Source organism: Falco peregrinus, chromosome 3 (assembly GCF_023634155.1).
Source record: "Falco peregrinus isolate bFalPer1 chromosome 3, bFalPer1.pri, whole genome shotgun sequence".
NCBI lineage: Eukaryota > Metazoa > Chordata > Aves > Falconiformes > Falconidae > Falco > Falco peregrinus.
This window is the reverse complement of record NC_073723.1, coordinates 78240657-78263640: the sequence shown is the minus strand read 5'-3', so window position 1 is coordinate 78263640 and position 22984 is coordinate 78240657. Positions and strand designations below refer to the sequence as shown.

Here is a 22984-nt window from a genome sequence, read left to right as displayed (position 1 = left end):
TATATTAAACATTATGTGTACTTTTTTTTATATAGATGTATGATATACGCATGTCTGCTTATTTAACTAGCTACACATTTAAAGTCAATAGTGAAAGTGCAGAAGCTTAGCTCCAATGAAATCAGTAGAAAAAAAAATATCATTCACAGTTTTGTATGCTTAAATTATATGAAATTACATGAAATAGTGTGCTACTGAAGATGCATTACTGAAACCTGGTTTAAAAACTTATTGTAAAGTATGCATAGGCACTGTTAGAAATCATTACTCTTTCTGTGGGTGTCTCAGAAAACAGGATAGGCATGCAACATGAAACGGTCTTAGGAAAATATTGTGACCGTCATTATTTTGGCTTATACTTTCTCAGGATACATCCATTTACCTGCTCCCTAGAGGACTGAAATGTTTGGCTTGCCTTCCAGCGTGATACTTTTTTTCCTTCAAAGGTTCATTTGGTTCTTGAAGAAAGTCTCATCATATATCATGTGATCCAAAGACTATGACAAGTCCAGAAGACTCTTTTGCAATATTGTAATAAAAAATAGTTACAGGAGGAAAAAAACAAGTATGACTTTGTCATTGTAGTTCAGCCACCCAACACAAGATTTAATACAAAGGGGATTTGGGAAGTATGCAGAACTAACGTGCATGCCCATTTTCATCACTTTTGCATGGCATTTCAATTTTCAGAACATTGTGAGCTGCTTGATGTGAATAGGTTTAAATGCTCTTCAGTTTCTTTGCAGCATGCAGAGAATATTTGCATGTGAAAATCTGCTGTTACAGCTAAAAACCCTGAAGGTGAATGAATTAATTTCACTGTCAGTGATAAAGCAAGGAAGAAAAAAACCAAGCATTGTATCAACAGTGTTTGCTGTGTGCCAGCCAATAAAAAAGCTCATCGTATGCCATATGCTGACCAATTGGAAACTAAATTTGTGCCATATGCCAAGCATTTGGAAACTTTGTTCAGTTTTGATGTGGCTATTCTGAAGTAAATGTGCATGAAAAAACATATGGGTTTTGTCAGCCAAATGTGTGACAGTGCCATTTCCAGACTGTGCCGTTCAATTGTGTTAATAAAACTAATATTTGTATTTTTTTCATTGAAGTGTACCTCATCAAGTGAAAAAAAGAACTCTTCCAGAACCCAAAGAAAATTCAGCCAAAAGCCACAATCTCCCTGCTTTTTGCTTTTTAAAACATCTTTTCCTTGATGGCTCTGTCTAGGCACTGAGCTGTCATTGTCATGCTCAGGTGGGATGCCCATTTTCTGCTGCTTCGTTCAAATCATTGTGCAAGTCCGACACTCCAGCTGTGGAAGTATGTATAAAAATAGTGGGCTGGCTCAAGACAGAAAGCAAGGGGGTTTGCCAGGCCACTCTCATGTGCAATGCTGTTGTCGCACAACATTCATCAGTCTCTTGCTCCTAATGTTCATTCAGCATGCCATGGACTTGCTTTTTATTTTCTTTCTATAAGGCACTTTGCTCTCGTTTAGAGGGAAGATCCTGAGACGACTCCATTGTTAAGTGAATCTCTTTCTCCCATTGTTCTCTCCACCAGTGAGTGCCAGTGAACCCGAACCAGAGACAGAGACAGAACCAGAACCAGAGCAGGAGGCTGAGGCCAAGCAGGGAACGGAGACACCCAAGGAAGTAGAGACTACAGAGGTGGGACCAGAGAGTGAGGTGGAGCAAGGACCAGAGAGAGAGCCAGAAGAAAGTGCAATACTCAGTGAAAAAGAGAGGCAGAATGAGGAAGTGAATGAAAAAGACAACTGCTCTGCATCCAGTATATCCTCAGCAAGCAGCACTTTAGAGAGGGAAGAGAGAGAGGACAAGTTAACCAGTGACAATGAAACTGGTAAAGTGAAGCTTTTTCAATAATGAAGGGTTTCTGGTGGAAAAAAAATGTTAAATTAGCAGCTGTGTTGTTGTGTTAATTAGCTAATAAACCCTTTGCACCTGTCTAAGAATTTCCTTACCATAGCCAAGTCTGGTCTACTCTCTGCTTGGAAATCCACAGACTTCAGTGGTGTTTCTATGTTTGAGGGACAGTAAGGCCTTGATGAAATGAGGTTTCTTTTGATTCGAGACCATTTTCTTTCCTTAAGATTAATATTTTAACTATTGAATCATCATGTTGCAGCAACTTACATCTCTAGCTCCCAAAGAATTTATTTGGACTTTCTACACATAAAATGATGAGATGAGGGGCTGTGCTGACATGATTTGTCATAAGATTCCAGATACCTTTCTCATCCTTTTAGTGGAAGAGGAAGAGCAATGAGGGCTAGGATGTTTGTTCGTTTCCTCCAGTTCTCCCGTCTTGGTTAGGCTTCAGAAAGCAGAGGGGGATACATAGAAGCTGCTGAAGATAGGTCTGGGCTGTCCATCTTTAGCTCATGTGAAGGAGGCACACAAAATAGACCTTGTCTGGAAAAGACCAGTTCTTCCGTGACCAGTGGTTCTGGTCAGTTATGCCACCAGGCACCTGTAAAGGCCCAGTCTTAAGAACCATTTTTCTGCCTGGAGATATAACGACAACCAGAATTTGTTATGCAGCCCAAGCAGGGAGGGAGTAAAAGACAGATTTTGACCTTTGAAGATTAGTTACTCTTTTCCCCTTTTTATAGGGAAGTACAGGAATGTAATGTACTGAGGGCATTTGGTTCCTAAGTTTCCTTAGGGCTGAACAGTGGAGTTCATTGTCCTAAGTTTTCTGCATTCTAGGAAAGAAAAAAGAATTGCTTTACAATGTGAAATTGTCTTGCACTTTCCTGAAAGAAGAGGTATAACTCTGAATCACAAGGATTACCTCTCAGAGATAAACTGTCAGATTGTACTGTTCAAGTTTAAACCCTCTCACTATTTTTTCTGGGAAACATTAAGTTAATTTTATTCTAAATTTAAGAGCTAGCTTCTTTTCGTCTCATTTTCATCATCAAGATTGAGTTACTTAAAATGCTATTGTACTCTTAAAGAATTTAGATGGATATATATGCATGAAAGAGAGGGGAGATATGATGGATGAAGGATGTTGTTACACTGTGGCATAGTCCAAGTGCTAGTAAGGGAGAACAAGTTACAGGTTTTTTCCCCTCATCTTAGTCTGTTACCAATCTGTTACCACTCTAATTAAGTGTGTATGTACTTTTTGTTAAAAGCTAAGAAATGTACCCTGTTACTGAAAAACTGACATCTTAAAATTGACCTGTTACCAGTAGGCCAAAGATTTATTAGGTTGTGCTATGTAGGAGGTCTCATGTAGTGAGCTGTTTGCTCTTTAGCGGGTGAGGAGATTCAGAAAGAAAATAAGAGTGCTTTCTCCATCAGTTCTCACATTCCCAACAAGCAGTTTCCTATGAGGTGGCCCATTGGTTCTGCCCAGATGCATACAAAGGACTAAAGCCTTTGGTCCTGGCTCCTCTTTTGTTAGTCATCCTGCTGAATTTGGCTTCCAACAGGTCTTGTTTCTCCAATAGTATTTCAAAGCTTTACCTTTGGAGAGAAGGGCAGAAGAGGCCAGCAAGGTAGCAATAGTCTTCACAGCAATAATCTTTGATCAGTTAGGTCAGATGCAGGGAGACTTGAGGAGCACAAATTAGAGAATGTGTCTGGGGGAATTTTGATGAGTGGTTTTGCAAAGGGATTAAATCCTGGAAGATCCCAGCTGGTGAAACTGAGAGTGAGTAGGTCATGTAGGATTTGTAGGAGAGGTCCTGGGAGAAATCTTGAACATCTTTGATGGAAAGGCTGGGAGAGCCTCAGCTGGATAAAATATATGGTGTGGGGAAGGAATTGCCTAGTCACATTGTCCAGTGAAACTACCTCAGAGACAAACCAAAGAAACTACCTCAGGTGACAAATCTTGGTGAGAAAGCAATCCCTTGGAAAAAGTCTGAGGAAAAGTAAGCAGGTAATGGAAGCAGTCAAGCCTCCAGCAGGAAAGTAGAAGGAAACAGTTTTGGAGGTTGTATCCATCACTGAAAAAAAGTCCTTTTGTCTGGGGTTAAACCCTTGGACTCATTTTAAATGTGGTTTAGAGTAGAGGTGAAAGTCATTGCTGTCCATATGCCTTGTGCGGTGAGACCTGTCACACATTTTAACATGATGTTATTTTAAAGGGGCAGGGAGGAGCTGGGGATCTAGATGTGGATCTCACCAAGGGGGCACCTTCTCAGAGCACAGGGCTAGAGGCTGTGGTAAGAAAGCAACTCTGTTGACAAGGCAAGCCATAAAAGTTACTTAAAACTCTAAAGTATTGAAAAAGTTGGGAGCATAAGGGGAGAAACAAAGATAGAATGGAAGTTTAAAAGAAAGGGCAATCGACAGGTATAAAAGAAAATCTTTAACCACAAGGGGCCAAAAGGAAGGCAGGCTAGCAATCAAAATAAAATGTGTCTAAAAATTAGAGTTTACATAAAGACAATGGACAACGGAAGGAATCCCATACAGGAAATACAGTAATTGGGAAGAATTATCTTTCTCCATGTTTAATCACTTCATTTGATGCCATCTGGAAAAAGCGGCACCATAACTTTTAGACACATTACCCACATTGGTTAGCAGTATTATGTTCAGGGAAAGGTAGACGCAGAGACACTTACATCATTTATTTTTACAATTTGACCACTCAAGTTTATTATTTATAGTGCTGTCTCAAACATGGTATTTTGCAGATTATTGTTGAAAAAAAGCAGTAGTCAGAAAGATGAAGCTTCGTTACAGTGACATGTCAAATGGTTGTGATGTGGGAAGAAGGCCATTAGGCTTTCAATGCCATCATGTATTACAGGGAGAGTAACAGCATTTTCAAAACCTTTTTATAAAGGTGCTCATATTCCTGGAAATATCTTTAAAAAACTTGCTTATGCTTATACTCACTGAGTTGCCTTGAGAACTGTACCCTGGGTGTGAAGCCTGCTCAAGATTCAAATAGTCCATGTTGTGAAGGTGGCCCAGGTACCCAGCCAGAAGGTCTGAGGAACAGCCGTTTGTGAAAGCTCTCCTCCCCTCACCAGTAAGCAGTTATATGTTGACCTTGACATCAGGCAGGAAAGATCTCTTTGATAAGGAAGTTTTCCTTGGGTGGTTCGAGTTTATGGGCAGGTGAAAAGTATGATGATAACCTATTTTGTGCCATCGTTATGATATTTAAGCCCCAGCCTGGTTTACTAAAGGTTCTGAGCATTTATGCACTGTATAAAATGAGCTGGGTTAGCAAGTCCAAAGTGAAACCAGACAGATTTCAGGAGAAACCTGAACCTTGATATCTTGAGTTATGTAGTCCCTCTTAAGATACACCAATTATTTTCTGCTCCCACTCCTTTTTTGAGAATTACTCCCAGCCCATCAAGATTGGGCCATATATCAGCACTGTCACTTATTTCAAATTTGTCAAAGCTACTGCTTGCCCAGTTTCAGATTAATTGTGTGTTGTCCTCCAGTTATTTTCTGGTGGGTTGAAGAGTGTTCTGGGTGCTCTGGGTGCCTCCCCTTGACTCTTTCCACCTGTGTGTGTGTGATTTCAGGTCCATGGTCGCAGACCATTCAGGATGCTGGTGTGAATGAGCAGTGCAGCAACATCCTCAACAACAAGCGGTTTATGCTGGACATGTTGTATGCGCATAACAAAAAGCCCAAGGATGAAGAGGAGAAGGAGCTGGAGGCGAAGGAGGAAAAGAAGGAGACGGAGGAAAGCGAGGAGTCACTCACTAGCCTAGCCAGTAGGATCTCTATCCTTCAGGCCACAAAGCAGGCCAAAGATGAAAGTGTCAAAAAGATGGAAATTGGAAATCTGGACAACCAAGGCAGCGTGAAGGCCTTTGCAGAAAAATTCAACAGTGGTGAGCTGGGCAAGGGGACAGCCGTGCCTGAAGATGAAATCATTGAACAGGTCCCCGAAAAAACGCCAGCACAGCCAAAGAAGGAATCTGACTACATCTGGGATCAGCTCATGGCTAATCCCAGAGAACTTAAAATCAAAGACATGGATTTTACAGACTTGGGGGAGGAGGATGATGTAGATGTGTTGGACATGGATATGGGTCCCGGGGACTCCCTTGTTCCCCCTCCTCCACCTCCACCTTCTTTTCTGGGTTTGCCTCCTCCACCACCTCCCCCGCTGTTTGGATGTCCACCTCCACCTCCACCCTCTGCTAATTTATTGGCTCCTCCTCCGCTGTTCAGCACTCCTCAGGGTTTAGGGTCACCCCAGATTTCTAGGGGTCAGCCAGCATTTATAAAGAAGAAGAAAACCATCCGTCTGTTTTGGAACGAGGTACGGCCGTTTGAGTGGCAGTGCAAAAACAACAAACGCTGCAGAGAATTCCTGTGGTCGAAACTGGAACCCATTAAGGTGGACACTTCCAAACTGGAGCATCTCTTTGAGTCTAAATCCAAGGAACTGCCTGTCACAAAGGTAAAGCTCATATTCAGCTTGTTACTATTTTGCTATTGTATTGGTATTCATTCTGACTTAAATCTAGGTGATTTATGTTGTTTATATGAAAACAGTGGAAATTACTGGATGTGTTTCTAGCTTGGCCTATGACAGAAGATATTCCATGGCCTAAAACTAGAAGATGAGCCTAGGGTGTTGTACATTCCAAGCTGCCCTTCTGTCTCAGGTCTACCAGTTATGGGGTATCACTTCAGATGGGGAATACCAATAAAATTATACCTTTACTTGTTTGTAGCTGAGTGCCAGACCAGGTATTGAAATTGGAAATATTTTCTGTTACATTAATATAAAGGTCATGGCATGATGATTCATATCTGTGTATTTGACAGTTCTTCACTTGGTAATATTTTCCTAATCTTTATGTGGAAAAGTTAAGAGTATCAAACTGGATCTGCTGCAAAGAGCTTACACGTGCTTTGTTCTGAAGGATCAATTTATCAGCTGGACCAAGTTTACAGCTAAAATCTTCAGGGGTGTTGGGTTTTTGTTTTATACTAGCGAACAAGCCTATTTAAAATCCTTAATTTGGACAATGTGGTTATCCAAATTTTAGGATAAAGCTGGCACAGGAAATACCTTTGTAGCTAGGATTCCCTCTTCCTTAGTGTTGTTATAAATTAAATTCACAAAGTCTGGTGACATGGCTGTTTAACATTAGACTCAAAAGCAAAAGGAAGACTTTTATACTTACATCTAGTAGGAATTTGAAGTAGCATTAAAAAAGTTATTAGCTTGAACATTTGTTTTTCATGGCTACAAAACCTCTTTTTCTCCTAAGCAGTAACCAGTATCAGGGAAACAATAGGTTTTTTCCAGTTAAACTTCTAGTGAAACTCTCTTACTTAAAAAAAAAAAATAAATAATGAAAATAATCACGTGTATGTATTCTCTGTATGCCTATATGTTTTATAGTGACGTAAAAAACAGTCAGTACCTTGAATATTTTGCTTCTCTCTGGCTGGCAGAAGTTGTTATATATATTATGGATCATATATTATTGTTCGCTTTTACTTCTCTTTGGCTGGCAAAAGTTGTTACATATATTATGTATCATATATATTATTGTTTGCTTTTAACCTGGGGAGACTGGATGTCTCATAGTGTAAGTTCTTCATGTCACTTGTCTGGGTTATTAAGTCAGAATTTTCTGATAGGCGTTCTTGATCTTCTGGGCCAAGTGGAAACATTGCAATTTGAACAATCAAGCACCTCATTAAATACCTAACAAACAACAGGTATATAAATAGATGGCTCGTGTAGATAGTGCCATCTCTGTTCTTAGCTGAATTTTTTGAGATACAGAGGCATGTAGATCTGAAACATATGGTGGAGCAGCTCTAAAAACACATTCAGCTGATTGTTCATTTGGCCGATGCTGAGATTATTTTTTCTCTCTAATTCCTTTTCTGCTGAGGAAGGAATGCTGGTGACGTCGTGGTGTGTTACTCCTCATCTCTCCCCCTGTAAATACAAATCTGCCACAGATGGTTTATAGATGGAAGGAGTAAGAGCCTTTTCTTAGATCCATAAAACATTTAATTCCTCGAATTGAATGTGGAATGATGACATATTTGCCATTGCCAAACTTTAGCTTTGTGCTAAATGCCAGTATTGTAATGGATCACTCTGATTCTTAATCTTTTATTCTCACTCAAAATTATCGTAAAATGTTAAATTGTTGGAATTTTGACTTGTTTACTTTTCCAGTCGTTCACCATGTACGTTCCCAAACTACCTTTGGCCATTTTCCCTCCCTCACACTTGCTTCCCAAACCTGACTGATGCTTTGGCACAGCTTTTGGCTTCTGGCTGGAAGATGAGCGAGCAGGTTTCTTTGAAATTAGTGCAAGTCTGAGGAATGATTTAGGTGACTGCTTTCCTCTTGGAGACTAATAACTGCTCTCTGCATGAGACATTATACTTTTGGCTCTTTCCACTCCATCCCATAACACAGACATAGAAGCCTCATTGTCTCTGTAGACAATGTAGAGACAATGGTGACTAAGGAATACCATAGTGGAAGTCTACCCAGACTTCTGAGACTCCTGCCTGGTTTTAGTGAATACCAGCAAATCGTCCAGGATAGGAGATGGTCTTTAGATCAAGTGAGAGTGGGAGTAACTAAGCAGACCACTGAATTCGTAAAAGACTTGAGGTTTGGTATGAAGATTGCACTCAAATTAGGATAGCTCTCGCTTTTTCCAGACTGCTTGGTTTATTTCCAGGGACTACATTCCCCGTTGTGTCTAGTTTCTCCTGTCCAATGGCTGCAATCCAAAACAGGTTTATTCTATAATATCGTAAAGTCTGACTCACAGCTCAGTTGGTTCAGCTGAAAAAAAAAGATCGTAGAGCAACAAATCAAAAGTCAAATCTCCAGTTTTCATAGTAATAGGTGGAAGTAGCTGCATGGAAAAGGAGCAGTCCAGAAGGATGAGAGGAAAAGTAAAGTCAGGGTGTGTAGGGGGGGCTTGGCTCTATCTTGTGCATATGCTCTTTCATACAGCTGTAACCAATTTTACTCCAGTTTCTAATCCTTCACTGTGATTTCCACAACACACAGCTATAAACAGCTACTTCCTGGCTCATGAGAAGTTTTTCATTAAACACAATAGGCTGCAATAAAATAAAGTGGATTTTAAATTGTAGGATATAATATGGGAGTTTGCGGGGGGAGATTAGTGATTTTAGGAAAAACTTGGGCCACACTGGACAACTTGCACATTGATTGCAGTTAGTGGAGCAACTCTAGTTGCAGAACGTTTATTTTCTGGAATAGAGGACCACAACATTATATTTGTGAATAGAAAGAGAGTGATCAGGTATCCCCTCCAAGCCAGTGTACAATTTCTTTCCTTCTTACTCCGCCAAACAAAGCGAGTATTTTGGCAAAACACTTCAAAGTGCTTGTTTTTCTGTGAAGAGAAATGAAAACACACAGACACTACTGAATCAAATGTTGTTGTTAAACCCTTCTGCCATCCACTTGGTTCTCATTTTAAAGTATTATTTTGCTGATACCCTGTGGGATATAGTGATCTATCATGTGCCCACAGACACCAGTAGGAGGGAATAATTAAATAATCTATTTTCATGTACACATGTATATACATGCATAGACACATACTCTTTTTGAAAACTTTTCTTGCAATTTGAATAAATGTTAAGACAACTCATAGATGTGGACCGGAATTTCTGAAAAATATTATATATATGTATCCTGGACAAAGTCTGTGGCAGCTGAGTGAATCCATTTTAAATACCCAATGCTAAATTCTTGGTAACTGACATAGAAATTACAAAATTGCATCTTACTATTAATGGATTGCCCATTTTTTTCTATACTACTAATGCAGATTGTTCTACAATTTTAAATGCAGGTGGTATTTCTGACTTGGTGCTTATATGTAATTAATTACTTATATGACCACTGGAAAAGTGATTTAAATTTTACTGCTTCCCATATTAATTAAAGCAAGGAGGTGTGTTTTAGACTATGTGCACATCAGACCAGGAATCACCTTATCTGGGATGGTAATGGGTTTTAAATAACCTATCTGGACTACCCAGCCTTCAATAGAGGCGACAGAGGCCAATTAAGTCTTGTAAAGACCTAACTTCAGAGATCTTTAGCAACCAGGGACCAGATTAGGAAAGTTAAAGCCCTGACAGAATTCAGTCTGGCCAGGGACATCAAGAGCAACAAGAAAAGCTTCTATAGGTACATTAGTGTTAAAAAGAAGACTAGGGAGAACATTAGCCCTCTCTAGAAGGAAATGGGAGACCTGGTTACCCAGGATATGGAGAAAGCTGAGGTACTCAATTACTTTTTTGCCTCAGTCTTCATTGGCAAATGTTCCAGCCACATCATCCAAGTCACAGAAGGCAAAGGCAGGGACAGAGAGAATGAAGAACCACCCATGAAGAAGATCAGATTCAAGAACATCTAAAGAACCTGAAAATGCACAAGCCCATGGGACCTGATGAGATGCATCCATGGATCCCAAGGGAACTGGTAGATGAAGTGGCTAAGCCACTGTCCATCATATTCAAGAAGTCATGGCAGTCTGGTGAAGTTCCCACTGACTGGAAAAGGGGAAACATAACCCCCATTTTTAAAAAGGGAAATAAGGAAGACCCAGGATTCTACAGGCCAGTCAGTCTCACCTCTGTGGTCACCAAGAACATGGAGCAGATTCTTCTGGAAACTATGGAGTTTCCATAGGCACATGGAGAATAAGGAGGCGATTGGTAACAGTCAGCATGGCTTCACTAAGGGCAGTCGTGCATGGATGGAACAGTCAGTGGATAAGGAATTGGCTGGATGGTCACACTCAAAGAGTTGCAGTCAACACTTCAATGTCCAAGTGGAAACCAGCAACGACTGATATTCCTCGGGGGTTGGTATTGGAAATGGTGCTGTTTAACATCTTTTTCAGCCACATGGACAGCATGATTGAGTGCTCCCTCAGCAAGTTTATTGATGACACCAAGCTGTGTGGTGCAGTCGACACACTGGAGGGAAGGGTTGCTATCCAGAGGGACCCTGGTAGGTGTGAGAGGTGGCCTGTGCAAACCTCATGAAATTGAACAAGGCCAAGTGCAGGGTCCTGCACGTGGGTTGGGGCAATCCCAAGCAGAAACACAGGCCAGGCTTTGTGGAGAACAGGTTAAAAGCAGCCCTGAGGAGGAGGACCTGGGGGTCTTGGGGAATGAGAAGCTCATTGTAGCCCAGCAATGTGTGCTTGCTGCCCAGAAAGCCAACCAAATCCTGGGCTACATCAGCAAATGCATGGCCAGCAGGATGAGGGAGGTGATTCTCCCCCTCTGCTCTGCTCTCATGAGACCCCACCTGCAGTACTGCATGCAGCTCCAGGGCCCCCAACATAAAAAGGGCATGGACCTGTTGGAGTAAGTGTAGAGGAGTGCCATGAAGATGACCAGAGAGCTGGAGCACCTCTTCTATGAAGACAAACTGAGAGAGTTGGGCTCGTTCAGCCCAGAGAAGAGAAGGCTCCAGGGAGACCTTGTAGCTGCCTTCCAGTACCTAGAGGGGACCCAGCAGAAAGCTGGAGAGGGACTTTTTGCAAGGTCAGGTAGTGATAGGACAAGGGAGAATGGCTTTAAGCTGACAGAGGGTAGATTTAGATTAGATATAAGGAAGAAATTCTTTACTGTGAGTTTGGTGAGGCACTGGAACAGGTTTCCAGAGAAGCTCTGGATGCCCCATCCCTGGCAGTGTTCAAGGCCAGGCTGGATGGGGCCTTGATCAACCTGGTCTACTGGAAGGTGCCCCTGCCCATGGCAGGGGGGTTGGAACTAGGTGGTCTTTAAGCACCCTTCCAACACAAAGCATTCTATGATTCCACAGTTCTAAATTCACTGTAATGGTTAATACACTGCAGGTACATTTGTTTCCCACAAATTATACCACCTGATATATTTGTATTTTCTAATTAATTTTGGTTTTATGTTTAATAATATTCAGAAGTTCAGGGCTTATGTTACATACTGACACATTAAAATATGAAACCAAGTGCACTAGTGCACTGTTCCCTAAAGCATTTGAAGTCATTCTCTGTGAAGGAACTTAAAAAGCACAGTCTGAAGTCACCTAATAATGTAATAGAAATTAATAATTGTAGCTTATTTTAACAGTCATACATTTACACATGTGCAATTTCATGGCCGATAAAAAGCAATTTTTTTCCTCGCAGTAGGGTAATGAAGTTCAGAGTAGTAAAATCTTTCTGTCTTCTTCATCCTTTTATTTATTTGGAAAGGATTTCTTTGTAGCTCAGCTGTTGTTTGCAGAATGGATTTTAAATCTTTTCTGCCCCTGTTTTTTAAAAGAATTACTTACCCCAAGATTTTATACCCCATATGCAGCCATAGCTCTGGAAAATACCTACGTGCTTATGTCCCCTTATACAGCTCATATGTCTCTCATAACTTATTGCTAAGGAGCGAGCGCACTGTTGCAATCTCAATCATCTCGGCGGTTAGCATCATATGTCCCCCAAATGAATATGTCTCTCTTGTCAAACTTAGGAGCCTAAAAACAGAGCTGCAGATTTGAGGCTTACTTACCCATACCACATGTGGGAAGCTTAAATTTGTCTCCTTTCCCTCAGCCTTTTCCCTTCTGCATAAATTCTTTGGAGCTGTGTAATTTTGTACTGCGAAGGACCAGGTAAAAAGCGGTGGTTTAAAAAAGGCTTAGTGCAATACAGACTCAAGAGGAAGCAGTCTGTGGTGAAACCTGCTTGGTTTTATGTGGTCTTGGCCACTAACTGTGGTCCTGAAAATGTGATTAATGGCTCTGGAAGTAAAAGTGGCTGCTTTAAAGAAGCTGCATCTCAGGTCCTTCAGGTAGCTCCCCAAGAAAAAGAAGACTCTATTACTCAAAGAAGGGAAAGTTCGAAAGGCTTCAGGGATGCTTTTAAGGCATTAGAGAGCAGTTCTGACAGAAAAGACATACAAAAATTGAAAACATATGTAAAATTTTCTCTCCTAACATGTATCCTGTTTACTGCAAAAATGTTGTTTCTTTTTAAGTTTAAAAAGAAACCCAAAACAACTCATTACTTTTACAGATCATACACATGTGGTAGTCCCCAACTCCTGTGAACTGTATTTGCCTTCAGTCTCATCCGTGCTCAGAAGTTGCATCATACCACATTAATCGTGTTGGTATGAAGAAAGGGCTGTGGTGCCACACACGTACTGGGCAGGCTGCTGGGACTGATGGGCATACCTCTTCCTGTGCAGGCAAGGAACTGAGCTATGCCAGAAAAAGGCGTCTTTGTAATGATACAGCTGCGTTCCCATTACAGGCTGGCCCACAGATGGAAATACTTTGATAAAATTGTATTTACTAACTTAGTTCCTCCAACGCAGAAACAGTGTGTAGACCTGGCACTAGGGTATTTTCTGACTCTGTGGCTGTGATGCAGACCCAAAGGAAGTGAAGTACAAAGCTTCATGGCCTAAAAACCAATCCTGAGCACAGACTGAGATTCAGGCAATGAGTCTCCTTCTGGACTTCCCCCAAATCAACAAGAGATGCAAGAGACACTACCGCTGTAGACAACGGATGATTCCCTGTTCTGAACAGTTGTATGGACTGCCACATTGCAGCCTGGAAAGAGGGATCCCTTAGTCTTTCTCTTTGCCCCTTTGAGGTGCATCTGTACTAAGGATGCTGCCAGAGCCACTAACCACAGTCCATGTAACAGGCTCTACAGGGACGTCAGAGTCCCATCCCTGCAGCCTGCACTGTGCTGAAACACATGTTTATATATAGCAAAGCATCTCTGAGCTTGCTTGCATCAATGTGATGGTCTTCTCCCTACATTCCTGGGCTTGACAGCATCCCTCAGCCCACCTCTGATAGGGAAAAGGAAGGGGAAACAGAGAAAAGGTGTTTCCAAAAGTTCTTTTGTGTGGAGACGGAGCAAAAACCCCTGCATATGAAGAGCAGAGTCCTCTGCTCTTGCAGCTGCCTGGTATATGGCATATGTAGTTGCCAAAGAAACACCTTCTGGCATGGGATAATGAAAGAGAGGCATCCTGCAGCATAAAAGCGAAGACCACATTCAGCACTGCATTATGCCATATAAATGGTCTGTGAGTCACCTTGCCTAGTTGGTTCACATTTTGCCACTGTGAAGATGGGGAGAGAGAGGAAGAAGTTTCTTAGGTCTTCTCTAGAATGGAATTTAAAGCATATGTTGTTAGTTCTTTGTGCTTTCATTATTATTTGTACTGTAGTTTATTCTGGAGGTAAAATCCAAAGATCATGTCTAGTCTCAAATAAACTTCGAAAAAGCAGAAGGGTTGAAATTGTTCTGCACCTGTGATGGGCTGCATAGACATAGCATGAGCAGCAAGGTAGAATACCCTTCCTCTGTCAGCCACAGGTCAGAAAACCATGCCACTGTCTCCAGAAACACCTCTACAGCTCCTTTGCCAGTGCCAAAGTTCTATTTATAACACAGGAGAGTATATGGCAGGCAGGTGGGAACCACCCTGTCTGTTTCTCAGCCAGCCACGCAGGCGAGAGGATCAGTGCCTACTCCAGGCTGACACATCCAAGAGGCAATTGAATCCTGGAGCCCATCAGCTGCCCGGCTGCTGCCCTGCCAGCCCTGCACCAGCTGGCCCTGCCACATGGCAGAGCTCTTGCCCGGCAGAGAGTTTCAGGCTTTTTTCACCAAATCCTGCCCTGAACTGCAGTTTCCCCAGCCCTTATGGGGACTTCTGTGTCTCAGGCTAGCTCTGCTTTACACAGCATCTGAGATTGTGTTCTGCTGTGGTTAAATCCTGGAAGCTCATGCTGATACCAGCAAGGATGTGGTAGAAGAATTCAGCTTTTTTGGGTAACTATAGGTGAATTAGATTTACATTCAGTGTCAGCAACCTTGAGTAGGGGAAGACATAAGTGAAAGGAGTGATATTTTTTTTCTAAAACAGGCTAGAGGAATAATATTCTTGTTCTCTTCTTCACCAAGAAAACTGCTGCAGATGGGAAGCGACAGGAGATCATTGTACTGGACTCAAAACGAAGCAACGCTATTAATATTGGCTTGACTGTGTTGCCTCCTCCCCGCACTATCAAGACTGCTATTTTGAACTTTGATGAATATGCCTTAAACAAGGAAGGAATAGAGGTAAGAAAGAATAGTCAATGTCTTCAAGTCTCTGTTTTCAATGTTTCCTTTTTTTTTCCAGTGTTGCGCATGGTACAAGCCAGACTTCTTTGGAAAAGAGAAAAGGGGATATATTCTATCATGGCTGTTGAATCTTGTCAAATCAATGCAGTGTGCTCAGAAGCACGTAGAATTCACCCGAAGTTGGGCATGCTCAGTAAACATGGATTCTCTGCTTTCTTTATGTCTAAATTTGATTAACAATGGTGTTAATTGCTGTCAAGATTTTCAGAGTATTATCTGTTCCTCTGAAGCTTGGCTGAAATATTGTGAGCAGGAGGAACAGGCAGTGAGTTACTAGAGCTGATGCAACTGGTACAGGGTTTAATAAAGTTCATGCCCAGCTAGCTGTTGGAGCCATTCTAGATTGTATATCTAATGGAAAACAAATACAGTGACTACTTCTGCTCAAAATAGCATTTCTGTGTTACTGTTGTTTGAAGAAAAACAGTTGGTATAAAGATTACAGATGATGTAATTTTTACCATTCCATGTTTGACTCTGCAGATATTCTTACTGAGATCCAAGATGAGCTCTGTTTATTTTTTTTATCAAAACATTTTTCTTCTATGAAGTGTAAAAGAAGCCTGCTGTTCCCCTGATTTTTTTTCATTGTGGTTGTATTAATTGCAAATCTTTTTTAAATAAGCCTGTATCATCTAGTAAGAGTAATCTGCACGGCTACAAATCTCAACCAGGGACTGAGCTGCAGAGGTTGTGTATTGATTCACAGTCACCTTTCAGTAGTTTGGGGCTGTGTTTCATGATTTCCCTCTTTCCACCTTCACTGTGCTGACTACAGAAGAAAATGAGAAAAACTGGCTGGAATAGAAATGTAGTTGCCAACAGTTACATGTAAAAGAAATACTAAGGCAAAAGATTGTTCTAGCTAAAAGACAAGGCCTGATTTGTCTCTACAAGAATGTTTTCTTTCCAAAGCTATATTAGTTATTTTATAGATACATATCTAGATAGATAGATAGATAGATATAGATACCTTACTCATATTATGAAGGTGAGAAATCAGGCTAAAAAAGTAATTTTTCATGACCCAGCCCAGGTATCCACCACTGAAGTTTGCAGTAGTAAGCTTTAAAGTGTTGGAGAGAAAGAAGTACCCCTCCAGCCAAGCTAAACTCACAGACCACCAGTTAGATCTCAGTGCTGTAGGCAGTGTTTCCGTAAAAAGTCCAATGTGAAATGGCTGATAAAGAAGGACACACCTTCATTATCTTCCATGCATCATCTCCCTTGAATTGTGTCCTTCTCTGGCATGCTTAACAGAAGTTCAGCTGCTCTGTGCCACTCACCCTTTCCAGTGCCAACGTTTGTAGCTGGGCTGTCCATCTGCCAGCCACCTGTGGTGTCCACAGTTCTGAGCGCTTTGTACCACCACACCCTCCTTTGGGTGGTCTTTCCATTAGCTGCCAGAAACCCATAATTTCATTTAAAATATGTATGCAGGCAGGTTTCAAACTCAAGAAATCAGAAACCAGGAAATAATATGCTGTTGATATACTTGCCCAGTGCTAAAGAAAATGGGATTTCTGAATTCTGTGTCCACAGCTTTAAGCTAAGGATGTGAGTAATCCTGATGTGATCATTCAGATATTTAAATCAAGAGAAAGAGTAAATGAAGCAGAGCCCAGGTACTTTGAGCCTTGAGGGATGAAGCCTTCATTGTTTGGGAAGGATGATGTTCATGGGGAAAAGAGCTTTTTTTCCTCACTCTTCCATATTTATTTACTTCTTATCAGGTAAAACCCTGCACTGAATTCAGATTCCCTTCCCCAATCCCCAAGTTGCAGATTTTTCTTATAGCACATTGTTATAGAGTCAGACAGACATTTATAGTGAGCTAGAAGTCTGGGTTAAGCTATGCAGAATTGGCCAAGAGGTGCACAGAGAGATACAGAAATGAATCATTGTGAGTCCCACTGTTTTCAGCAGAGCCCTGCCTTAGTTTTCCATACTGCCCCTTTGATCTACAGTGCAGACAAGCTTTGTTTCCTATTTCTGTTCTTCCCTGTATCCATCTGTTCATTGGCTTTAGTCTTAGAGTTAGCCTGGAGGGAAGAGGGGTTGTCTTTTCAGTCAAGATTTTTAGAAAGTTTACTGGGGTTCATATCTATGGTACCTAAATATTAGGAATTAATTGGTAGTGATGATGCATGAATAAGTAATAGTGTAAGCATCAGCTTCATTTATATAAAAGACAGAAAATAAACCAAATTGTTTGTTATATAGTGACCCACTAAAAGCTCCACTATTGTCCTACATCCTGCTGAATGATGCTTTATTTGTGACATGTAACTCTTGTTAGTAATCCATGCTTTGGTTTTTTACTTCAAATATGTAACTAAGGAGAAAAAAAATCACAAAATATTTTAAAGCCCAAGTATTTATTCTACCTAAGTATGTTACGTATTTTTAGGCCATGTGTTTGAAGTGGTTAGGTACCCCTGAGCTGTTAAAAAGGGCAGAAAATGGGGACATACTGCTAGAAAGTCAGATTTAGTTCATTTAGTATGCAGAGCAGGCCCTGTTAGAAACGTATTTTCGAAGGAATGCACAATATGTGTCTGCAAGCATGTGTCAATCCAACTAAAAAAAAATTTGCCACCTTATGTTTGCCAAAGTGGTTGTGTTTTCCTTTCTTTGAAAGCTTGGCATTTATTGTGTTCAAACAACTTGGAGCTCGCTGCAGGATAAAGAACTGCCTGCTTAGCATGGATGAGGACGTTCTGTGAGCTAAGCAAAAGAGGCGACCTTAAAATCCTGGCACCCAATTTTTATGAAGTGTATCATGGGCAACTACAAGAATAGAGTCTACCAAACTAGTCCTTGGTGCTTGTCTTTAGTAAAGGAAATCAGTGGGTCCCTCTGTAGAGTGCTCCTCAGTAAGTGACCCCAGCTCAAAATCAAATTATACCACACAGTATGATTAATTTAGCAGAGTAATGGGGTAATGCTGTGAGAAAATTAAGGTGGGTTGCTTTGTGCTTTACAATATAGCCATGTGATGCTACACAATATTGATTGTATTGGTAGGTATGGCTTTTAGTAAAACTACTCGAAATGAAAAAACTCTGCAGGTATGCTAAGCCCTCCATACCCACGTTTGTTAAGTAATTTGAAATCCAGGGGTCTGGAGTGGCTAGGTAGCCCTGTGATGTAAAAAGGAGTAAGATATGAGAACCTGTTGTTAAAAAGGTAGATGATGACATGTATAAACAAACACCAAATTTGAATTTTGGAAACTATCAATGCTAACAAACAGCAATGGCTGTCAGTTCCCAGTTTACAGGGATGGCTATCAGTCATTTTAGAGGAAGTCCCTTCTCAGAACTGGATCATTTTTGGAAGACTTGAAATAAAACTAGTGCAGGCGGCTTCACTTGCTGTGGAGTCCTGACCTTCACATGCTTTTCTATTTTGTTAGAGTTTCTGCAGGTAATGCAAACCATCAATGTGTCTTATTAATATCTGCCTGGAAAGCTGAAGTGTGAGAGCCTTTTTGGAGCTGAATTGTCTGCTGAGGCCTGTCAAATATCCAATGAAATACCCACTAATGTGTATTTGGTTGTACAGCTTACGAATTAGTGGGCCTGGAGCCACAGAAAGCTTTGGACCCAACAACAACCAGATGTTTAGTTTACCAATTTTTTCAGGCTCCCATTCACCTGGTAAAATCAGCTGAACAGAAATATGAAAGCCCAGGCACCCCTGCAACCACAGCACCACTGAGAAGCCCCATTATCTCTTCAAAGAGATAATTTAAGCACCTAATTTCTGCAGAGGCTCCAGGCTACTTGCAGTCCCTGGTTAGGTGCTGCCTTGTGTCCTAGACTGAGGCCTATAACCCTCAGGCATATGGGGTTTATAAATTTTGCCCTGTGAGTCTTGTAAGGCTTTCCTCTTAGAAATTTTTGGAGGTCATACATCAGGACAGCCGAGTCCAGGAAATAGGCAGTTTGATCCCTTCGCTGAAAGTTCAAGTGAGTGGCTGGGTCCAGCAGTTCAGGAGCAGAATAATGAGGATCCATTATTTCAGGTGAACAGGATCTCCAAAAATTACTTCTTCTCCATGCAAAGATTTCTGCACTGGTTTTCTACAGTATATCAGTCTCTGGCCCAAATATTTATGTGAGAATGCATAAAGGTGAAATATATGTATCACACATGTTAAAGGATATGAACTCAGGGTTTGTTGATAACCAGTTCTTCTTTAATAGACCTGAAGAAAGCCATAGTGGGGAGAGCATTACAAACTACTGCTTAGATTCAAAGCTATTTGTGATTTAATACTCACATCAAGTGCCAATAACCTTCTGCCCTGCTGTGTATTTATGCTACTTTTACTGTCAGTGGTTTAAAAAATAATAATAATAATAATAATAATAATAAACTGGCAAATGGTGTGCTCATCAGATTCCAGTGCTGAACAAACGGCTCAGATTAATCATAGAGTGGAAAACAAGAGTAGAAGCATGTTACTAGTTGCTCAAGGGCACTCCAAGGATGATGACCAGCAGGGTCAGAATTACTTGCCCGAGTGGATTAGAAGTGCCGGTGAGTAGGTGGTTGCTATGGGGGCAGTTGCACCCTAGATGGTGTGAGACCTGCCAGCAGCTCTGGTCCTGTTGAGGCAGGGCTTTCAGCAGTGGGGTGATCCTTGGCAGCTGGCACCACAAGTACAGGCTGCTTCGCTTGGCATTCTCTGTTTCATATACTATGGTACACAGCACAGCAGCCTTGCAGCGCTTGGACTCTGATGCTTTTTGTCTGCTACATCTGGCTTGTGATGTTTACATAAAGCACAAGGAGGAGGAGAGTCCCTTTGGAAATAAAGCTTACTCTTTATTGCTCTCTTTAAAATGCCCGAAAGCAGTACAGAATCTCTGGAGTGAAGGCCCTGCATCACCACAAAATACTTGTGGGATCCCTGGGTAGCTGCCAAAAGTCCTAGTTATTTGTAGGAGGCAATTGAGAATACTGCTGAAGTGTTAGCCTTCAAAAATGCACCAGAAGCGTTTTTACATCCATCACATGGTTACTGCTGAACTCTCCATGTATGGATGTTCACATGAGCCTATTTGCAAGCTGCCCTGGCTCAGCTGAGGGAGTGTTGGCTTCTTCTTGTTGTTGAAGAGAGGACTAGGCACTAGGAGGCCTGACTTCTTCAAAGGACACTCTGCAAAACACCTTTTCTTATGGGTTTCAGACTTGGTCTCTTTTTTTATGATGAGTATTGCTTAAGGACTGAGAAATGCCTTGAAGCAACTACTTATAAATCTAGTATGATGTTAGATATGACCTAAGTTTCAAGTGTGTGTATGGATGGGTGGGTGGGTGAACGGACGGATGGATGGATGGATAGCCCATCTCAAAATCAATACACAAATGTTATCAATCAGAACAAGCATACATCACGAGATTTTCCAAACAGTCATTGACAGGGGAATTAAAAGCATCAGAATGTATTGAGGGATTTTCCTCCTCAGCTTTTTTCCTTAGGATATTGGTTTATTAAGGTAGAATCTTGCAGTGTCCAAGTAAGGAGGCTTTTTTGGTGTTTGTTTTTTTTTTTTTTTAACTGAAAGGCAGAGCCAACATCAACAGAAAGAAATGCTGCTTAATTTATGTTTATGGAAGTCAGCATAAGAAGGTGGACAGCAATACAAATGCTGTGGCTGAAATTAAGTCCCAGTTCAACAAACAGAATATTACTTGCTTGCTTAACTTTTGTTCTTTGCCTGATTGACCAGGAAAAGTCCCTTATTCTCCACACTTATCTCCAGCGCTGTACAAGCAGGCAGATGAATTATCGGTACTGGAAGTGGGCAGTTGTGCTACTTTGATGAATGGGCTATGTCCAGCACTGCAACAAAGCTGTAGTTTGGATTGGCAGGTCTGATAGCTCTTTGGCTTTATTTTTATTATTCTCTCCTCCCCTCCAAAACAGCCTCTATCATTATAGAAGGCTACAGCAAGAACATGTCATTTCTCAGATGAATAAACTAAGTGGTCTTGAAAATCTACTGCTTTGTTTTAATAGGCATTGATCAGCAGGGTAAAGACCTAAACTTATCTGATGCCTTTATGTTGCTTTGCTTTTCTTTCTGATTTTAAAATACATTTATTATGTTACAACTAATTAAGAAGCAGTACTTTGAGAAGGAAAGCTGCCACATGTAAACAAACATGAAAAATCCAAGAATTAAAGGCAAAATGGAAATGTTTTGAGCCATACCAATGGCAGAAACTGGAAATATTGAGTTCCATTTTATCAATATTTTAGTCTTTTCAGATCAAAAGAGAAAAAAGCCATGTGTTATACAATGCATAACTCAACTTTAAATTCAGTGCCTGTTCCTTCTGGGACAACTTCCTGGGAAGCTGTTTTCAGTTTGGGTGAAATTTTTCAGAGTAACCTAATAAGCTGCAATAGTTGTTAAGTTTCATAAAAAACAAAAAAGATTGAACAAAAAGTAATAAATTATGAGAACAGCAAGGGAGTAGGGTCCTCAAGTTATTTCTGTATATCTTCAAGTACCCTGGAAGATCCATAGATATTGAGGCTAGAAGGACCTTATTATCTAGTCTGACCTCTAAATCACAGGCCACACAACTGCCCTCCTTCTACCCTCACTGCCATATGTAACTTGCAGAAAGATGGTTGGTTTTCACTTAGGTATATGAAAGATGAGGAGAGCTGTCCTAACCCATCTCCCTGTGTCTCCTTCAGTGTTTCATCCTATGATTAACCCTATCTACTGAGTACAAATTTAAAAAAAGAAGAGGCAAAGAGGCATTTTAATACAGATGTGTTTTTCAACAGACTGCATATGCTTGAGATAGCAGACCTTGCTTTGCTTTCTTGTGCAGTGGGTTAATTCTTCGTTAGTACAGAGCTGTCCTGATTTACCAGCCAGGGTGTTGAGGACTTCTACTGTTGCAGCTGTGAAGTCACCCCACGTCCAACCCTTGCATGCCTCTCAACCCTGCTGCTGACACTTGCCTTTTTCTCTCCCTTTGCAGAAAATCCTGACCATGATCCCAACTGAGGAGGAGAAGCAAAAGATCCAGGAGGCACAGCTGGCAAACCCTGATGTTCCCCTGGGCAGCGCCGAGCAGTTCCTTCTCACCCTCTCCTCCATCAGCGAACTCTCTGCCAGGCTCCAGCTGTGGGCTTTCAGGATGGATTATGAGATAGTGGAAAAGGTGAGAGGGAAAGCAGGGAGGCAGGGGTGGAGACTCTTCTGAGGCTTTGCTTAATCTTTGCCTGACCTTATTATTACATGAGCATATGTTTTGAGGAAAGGGTAAACGGGTCACTTTTGTTTCAGTGGCCAACCAGGAAACAGCTAAAATGATCCTTCATAATCTGTTCCTTCTATAAAAGAAAATTAGAGATTATGCCTTCCTTCCTTTTAATTAGTTGGTAATGAATTGAAACAAAGAAGAGGGCTAAATCCTTACCACATCTTCTCCAGATGTTGTTATTCAGGAAATTCTTACTTCAGACCAGTAAGGTTTTTCTTTGGATAGAGACTGAATTAGGACTACAGCATTCAATCTTATATCATAAAATGAGAATATTGATCTTACATCCATCTGAACAAAGAAAAACACCATCCATTAAGGGTTTTTTTCTGTCTGTAACTCTCAAAATTACAAACAAAAGATAAGACATCCTTCAGGGGTGTTCTGTTCAGTTCAGTCACAGACAGTTGTTGCCACCTTCTTCATGGATGGCGTTTATTCAGAGAACACTGTAATTGGGTTGTCTGTCAGGAATGATG

General features: G+C 41.1%; 1 protein-coding gene across 4 annotated transcripts in view; it reads left to right on the top strand.

Moving 5' to 3' along the window:
- Positions 1-22984, top strand: part of FHOD3 (formin homology 2 domain containing 3) — a 417107-nt gene that overhangs the window by 343812 nt on the left and 50311 nt on the right. For 3 of the 4 annotated variants that reach the window (XM_055800337.1, XM_055800336.1, XM_055800339.1), the window contains 4 exons: positions 1567-1866; positions 5537-6426; positions 14982-15140; positions 22221-22403. In XM_055800337.1, coding sequence (XP_055656312.1) covers positions 1567-1866; positions 5537-6426; positions 14982-15140; positions 22221-22403 — 1532 coding nt within the window. The remainder of the gene's footprint in view (positions 1-1566; positions 1867-5536; positions 6427-14981; positions 15141-22220; positions 22404-22984) is intronic. The other variant, XM_055800338.1, reaches the window with a different exon arrangement.